This window comes from Hippoglossus stenolepis, chromosome 16, assembly GCF_022539355.2.
Source record: "Hippoglossus stenolepis isolate QCI-W04-F060 chromosome 16, HSTE1.2, whole genome shotgun sequence".
Taxonomy (NCBI): Eukaryota; Metazoa; Chordata; class Actinopteri; order Pleuronectiformes; family Pleuronectidae; genus Hippoglossus; species Hippoglossus stenolepis.
Window position 1 is genome coordinate 6,098,048 of NC_061498.1, and position 7,097 is coordinate 6,105,144.

A 7,097-nucleotide genomic window follows, 5' to 3' on the forward strand; every position below is an offset into this window, starting at 1 on the left:
TGACAAAACATTCTTCTTTGAACAGATGTGAAGTGTGAACGGTTGACGCAGCCAGCCTCTGTGACTGTGCAGCCAGGTCAACCTCTGACCATCAGCTGCCAGGTCTCTTATTCTCTCAGCAGCTACCGAACAGCTTGGATCAGACAGCCTGCAGGAAAAGGACTGGAGTGGATTGGGATGAAATATACAGGAGATTCATTCTATAAAGATTCATTAAAGAACAAGTTCAGTATCGAATTAGACACGTCCAGCAACACAGTGACTCTAAAGGGACAGAACGTGCAGCCTGGAGACACTGCTGTGTATTACTGTGCCAGAGAAACACAATGATACAAAGCATCAGCCGACCTGAACAAAAACCCCTCAGTGCCTGAACACTAGTTACATGAAGCCACCAGAGGAGGAGCCCAAAGACTACTGGTGATTTCAGACCAGATCACTGTTACTGTAAAGAGGAATCAGACATGGGTCATAACGTCATTTAACAGTAACTATTTATACCACTTTAATACTCTGACATCACAGTGACTGACATGTCAGTGTGTATAATTTAAGTTTCTGATAAATAATAAAAACATACAACAAATTGTGTTTTCTGATGGTCTCAAAATCCATTAGTTACTCTGAGATCTCTTTTTTTTACAAAACCAATGAACATAAGATAATAAAGTTTATGTGATTTGTCAGAAGAAAACATTATGACAAATTACAATAATCTTCTTTCATTTGAGGAGTTGATACAAATCTCTGATCTCTTCCATCTCTACAAATGTTTTGGAGATTGAAGGACGGGGACGGAGACACTGACAGTCACTCTGTAGAATGGACAGAGACACTTTGCTTTTACAATGATCAGACCTGATTATTTAGTAGCTTTTCTAATCCTGTCGATTGCATGGGATGGTAAGAACAGCAACTGCTTTGCTTACGGACCTCCTGATAAAGATAATATGCCTGTGTTTCAGTAGCTAACAAGTTGTTTAAATTTCTCTAGGTACTGACGGGCAAACGCTGACTGAGTCTGGACCGGCGGTTAAAGGGCGTGGAGATTCCCCACACACTGACCTGCACATATTCTGGGTTTAGTGGTGATTACTGGGACGCTTGGATCAGGCAGGCTGCTGGAAAAGGCCTAGAGTGGGTTGCTACTATCAGTGACGGCAGTAGCAATATCTATTACTCTCAGTCAGTCCGCGGCCGGTTCACCATCTCCAGAGACAACAGCAAAAAAGCAGGTGTATCTGCAGATGAACAGTCTGAAAACAGAAGATTCTGCTGTTTATTATTGTGCTAGAGAGTCACAGTGACTGGAGTTGGTTCATCAGCTGGACAAAATCCTACAGCATTTGTCTTTTACAAATCTGATATTCCCTGATAATAATAAAAACCTGCATGAACACATATATATAAGAAACAACGCGGTAACCCTTTGTCCAGGTATGAATTACAAAAACACTACTTGTAAATATTTATACCACTAAACAGTGAAATGTGACGGATACAACATCATAGTCAGACGGCTCAGTGGATCAGTGGTGAGCACCGTCACCTCAAACAAGAATGTCCCTGCCGGCCAACCAGGGCCTTTCTATGCACATCATGCTAACCAGGTTTCTAAATGGGACTTGTCCTGCAGCAGAGGTGAACAGGAGACTCGCCCACGATGTCTTCCCCGTGAGAATAATCATCTCATCTCCGATTTGACTTCACAGTGGTTTTGCATAGCCAGATCTCCAGATCTTGTTTGTATGTCTACAAACCAATCACTGTCGTCTTGGGCTGAACTAAGCCCAGGATGCAGATTCAAAGTCCCTCAAATGAGTGTCAGGTGAAGCTTGTCTTGGTTGAACATTTGCACGTGGTCTGGTACAGTTTTAAAAGCAACAGCATGTTAGTTCAAGTTCAAGTCGGAGGTTCAAGTCGGAGAGACGGAGGTCTGTGAGCGATTTGTAGTGATTTTTTATTAAAACATGTGGAAACATCACCTGTTACATCTCAAACGAGAAAATGTAATCGTTCCTCTGCCTTCTACTATCGAGGGACGGGAGGACGACCTGGAAAAGTGGCCTTGAATAACATACTGTACGTCGCCACTACTGTTTCAGAACGTAACAACTATTGTTAGCTGCAGAAAATGTGAGTGGCTAACACCGCTATCTCACAGGACGTTATGACCACTATCATTTTCACAGTAGCGCTTCAAATGCAAAGTGCTGAAGCACCACAGACAGCAGCTAACCCCAAGAAAACAACCAAATAATGAAAAGGTCAAAGACCGACATGAGCATCAGTGAGCCGTTTCAACAGTGGAGAGACCACTGGGAGAAGCCGTGTGGACCGTGCTGCGGGCTGCGGCATCCACACACCAGTGCATAACGTCCCTAGAGCGGGCAGCAGCCAGTCAGGAACACTGGTGGTGCAGCAGAAACGGTACAGTCTGACTGTCTTCCCCTGAAGAAACAGACAGTCAGACAGTGTCACGGCTGATTCTGTTCGTTATATCAACAGTTGTTCCCCTGAATCAGTTAGCCCACCTGAGATGATGGTCTGGTAAAAAGAGGCTACAGCAGACTCACTTCATTTCCTGTCTCAGTCTACTGACCAACAGGCTGAATCATGAAAACTGGAGCTGCATACAGTCACATATAGAAACAGACAGTAGGTTCAACTTGCCATACTGCTGACCAAGAGACTCTGCATTGATACCATTTCATTTGATCTATTTGAATTTGATTGAGATTTTTGTAAGAGCAGGACTTCAGTATTTTACATGTTCCTCTGCTGTTGTGGTTTATGAAAAAAAATCAATTTCAAGTTCCCTCTCAGACCTGTAGGGGGAGGTCTATGCAAACTCTTCCCTCCTTATAACAACACCAGCAACTGTCAGATCACACAGACCGGCTAATACACAACTTTAATCAGCAGTCAAAGAACTACAGTGTCTGTCAGAGAATGGAAAACACACTTGTCTGGGGTTTATTATTTGCAGTTACTGTTCATGGTGAGAAAATCAATCCTGCTTTATTTATTTTGTAACTTGTCTAACGTGTGGTTTACAAGTTTGCTGGATAATGTTCATCATTTCTTTACTTCCAGGAGTTTGGAGTGAGATCAAACTGGACCAGTCTCCATCGCAGGTGAAAACACCTGGAGAGACGGTGAAGATGTCATGTGTCACATCTGGGTACTCCATGACATCCGTCAATATAGCCTGGATACGGCAGAGGCCGGGGGAAGCTCTGGAGTGGATCGGGTGGATGAGCACAGGTTCAAACTCTGCCAGCTATGGCAGCTCCTTTCAAAACCGTTTCATCATGACTGAGGATGTTTCCAGCAGCACTCAGTTCCTTCAGGTCGAGAGTCTGACAGCAGAAGATGCTGCTGTTTACTTCTGTGCTCGAGACCCACAATGACTGAGGACAGTGGAGCTGCTGAACAAAAACCTCCAGAGACCACAAGTAGCAACGTGATCTCAGTAACATCTGTTTTCCCAAAAACATTAAGTCCTTTACACACTTTACACACCTTTTTACAGGCGTTATAAATATATAGAGGATACCAAAATTAATCATAGGTAATTTTTTATTATTGTCGTCATGATTTCGTTCCAGTTAAAAGTCATTAATATGGCAGTTGACATTCTACACTAAATGCCAATTGATCCTGACCAAGTAGAAAACTAATCAACGAGATAATGGTTTCATTCTTTGTTGAAAATGAAGAAGGCAGATGAAGATCTTTGCTTTTGAGTTTCATGATGACTTGACTGAAAAGTCTCCTAAAGTCTGCTGCAGAGAATCTGTCTGAAGTGCAGTTAGTATTATCTAGCAAGGTAAGACTAGACTCGAAATGTCCCCTATTCAGCTTTAGTACTGATAAAGAAAAAAAAACATACACTCACACCTCCTCATGTCAAAAAACATCACCACATATATGTGATACAAAATCATCATCCAAAAAATCCTTTCCCCCATCCATTCATTCATTTTCATCTTTTCCAAATAATGTCTTCAGCACTTGAACGTATCCACGGACATATTATACATCCAGGAGTGTTTTCCAGCATGCACGAGCTTAAAGGCAGGGTAGTCTCTTCATAGTGAAATATAAACCTTCAAACTCAACCACCCACTGGTTAAGAATTCATGAGTGAAATGTGAACATGTTGAAGTCCCTCTTTTAAAAACATGACTGACAGAGACTTTTTAAAACTAGGGTCACAATGACGGCCGTACAGTGAACATACACTAACTAACACAAAATCTATTTAATAATACTTTGTAGAAAATGTGACAGTTAATCTAATACGTATATGTTACTACCACACAGAGTCAGTTTTTTCAGTGGACACTAACAAACACAATTGCTTACAGTTAATAATTTCATCTGTTCTGGGAGCCTGTGATTGGATCATCACCCTGTCAACAAATGTGTGATTTCAATTGTCGACTGTTTACTGTAAAAGCAAAGCTAACGGTTTCATCAGCCTTACAATGTGATTTCAATGTGTTCAAATTGAGTAAATAATGAGATCAAAATACATCATATTTTATAGTAAGCAGAGGTGATTCCCTGTCATGTTTTCCCAGAGCTGATCTAATAACACTGAGCAGCCTATTCTATTCTATTACCCCCAGTGACACCATCTCTGATGATTCGTATATTTGATTCTATGCAAACTCAGAGACCTTCCTTGTTACTCAACTATAAAAACTTCCCAACAGACTGACAGGGAGTTGACGGCACGTCAGATTCACCATTAACCATGTTTCCTGTATCTGTGCTGCTGCTGGAGCTGGATCATGTGAGTCTCCCTGGATTTGTCAGAGAGTCACCACTTTTTCTTTTGCAGGACAACTTACTGATTTATGACAAAACCTTCTTCTTTTAACAGATGTGAAGTGTGAACGGTTGACGCAGCCAGCCTCTGTGACTGTGCAGCCAGGTAAACCTCTGACCATCAGCTGCCAGGTCTCTTATTCTCTTGGCAGCTACCGCACAGCTTGGATCAGACAGCCTGCAGGAAAAGGACTGGAGTGGATTGGGTGGAAACGTACAGATGCTTCATACTATAAAGATTCACTAAAGAACAAGTTCAGTATCGACTCAGACTCTTCCAGCAAAACAGTGACTCTAAAGGGACAGAACGTGCAGCCTGGAGACACTGCTGTGTATTACTGTGCCAGAGACACACAATGATACAAACCATCAGCCGACCTGAACAAAAACCCCTCAGTGCCTGAACACTAGTTACATGAAGCCACCAGAGGAGGAGCCCAAAGACTTCTGGTGATTTCAGACCAGTTCACTGTTACTGTAAAGAGGAATCAGTCCGTTTCCTGAAGGTTTTATAACTGCAGGAACTCTTTTCATCAGTTCACTCATTCCTCCTGCATAACATGTCAAGAAATCACCCACCTTGCTCAAGAGCAGCAGAATCTCCACGTCTTAAAACAAGAATGTTACAGAACTTGATCAAATCATGTAAATGAGCTTTATCAATCCATTTATCCCCTTTCTGCACACACTTATATTCTATTATATAAGTTATGGCATCATGATGTGAAACTTGTTTTCTCTGTTAGATGATAAACAGTACATTCTAATGACAAGAAGAGTTTCTTGTTAAGTGATGAAAGTGGCTACAATAACATGAAAAACATATTTTTATCACAATAACATGTTCAAGTCTTTATGAAACACGTGTTTTTCTTTTCCTGGCGTGGCAGCTAAACACTTCCATGCATTCTGACACATGCTAGAGAGTCATGTATGGAAATGTTGCAGGAGTGAGTCCTAAAAGTTGCAAATTAGTCAGCAGTTGATGAGGAAAAGTTATTTCAGCCTCCAACATTGCTCTAAACGGTCAGTCTCCTGCTGAATTCTACCTTACTCATTAACAAGACCCAGAGATAATTAAACTCCTTCATTTGGTGTAGAATCTCCGTCCAGTAGTAGAAAAATTAACTAAGTGTGGTTGAAAACTATTTTGTAGTTGGAAAGTAAGTTTTTGCAGCCCTGTCTAAAGACTTTTATGACCTGTATCTACATACATATACAAACTGTCCCAATACGTTATGACCTGAGCTGTTTTTGGTCTGATCTGTGTATGACCTGAAAACTGCCAGACCCTTCAGCCACTTATTTACTCTCTAAAGAACTGAATGTATGTCTGCTTATCTCCAAAGGAAACATATGTAAATCAGTTGTCTGTGTTTAGATTCCTCTCTCAACCTGCGCCTACAGAACCAGTCTGAACTGGTTCTGAGAGATAGCCTTAGTCCTCCTATATAAGATCCATGCATTTGACTGTTCTCCATCTTCACTCTGAGATCCCTGTGACTCTCTGTGTTGATCCTTTCTGCAGAAAGCCCCTATTAAAATACACATAGATAACTTTGGTGTTTCCAGCCTCTTGTATTTCCAGATTTCCATCACAGTCCCAACCCAAAGAATGAATCCGTTGTTTTCTAGCAGAGAACCATGGCCTCAGAGTTTAAGGTGCTGACCATCATCCCAGCTGCAATCCATCCCAGAACACATGCAGGTCACAATCTGATGAAGCGAACAAAACCATATCATCTGCAAATAGCAAAGAGGAAGTTCTGAGTCCCCCAAACTGGACACAGTCCTCCCCCTGGCTGCATATTGACCTCATGTGAATCACAAACAGGGCTGGTGAAGAGGGACCTTGGCCTGTAGGTCAATGCTCAGTTTGAGTTCCTCCCCAGAACACAGGAGACACAATTATCACTTCATATTATACAAGGACGGGATTGCTCGTAGCAATGGCCCTAAAATCTGTATTCCCATTGATAATGGTAAATTTGTCCTAATCAAAAATCATTGCATTTCTGAAATGTCAAAACAATACATATGTGCCTTAATTGTTTCCCATAAAAGCAAAGCTAACGGTTTAATCAGCCTTACAATGTGATTTCAATGTGTTAAAATCATGTAAATAATGAGATCAAAATACATCATATTTTATAGTAAGCAGAGGTGATTCCCTGTCATGTTTTCCCAGAGCTGATCTAATAACACTGAGCAGCCTATTCTATTCTATTACCCCCAGTGACACCATCACTGATGATTCG

General features: G+C 41.5%; 1 gene segment (V, D, J or C); it reads left to right on the forward strand.

Moving 5' to 3' along the window:
• The first annotated feature begins 2,905 nt into the window (after positions 1-2,905).
• On the forward strand, positions 2,906-3,413 carry LOC118103776. The segment is given in 2 exon segments: positions 2,906-3,001; positions 3,097-3,413. Coding segments are annotated over 2 exon segments (366 nt in total).
• The last annotated feature ends 3,684 nt before the right edge of the window (positions 3,414-7,097 follow it).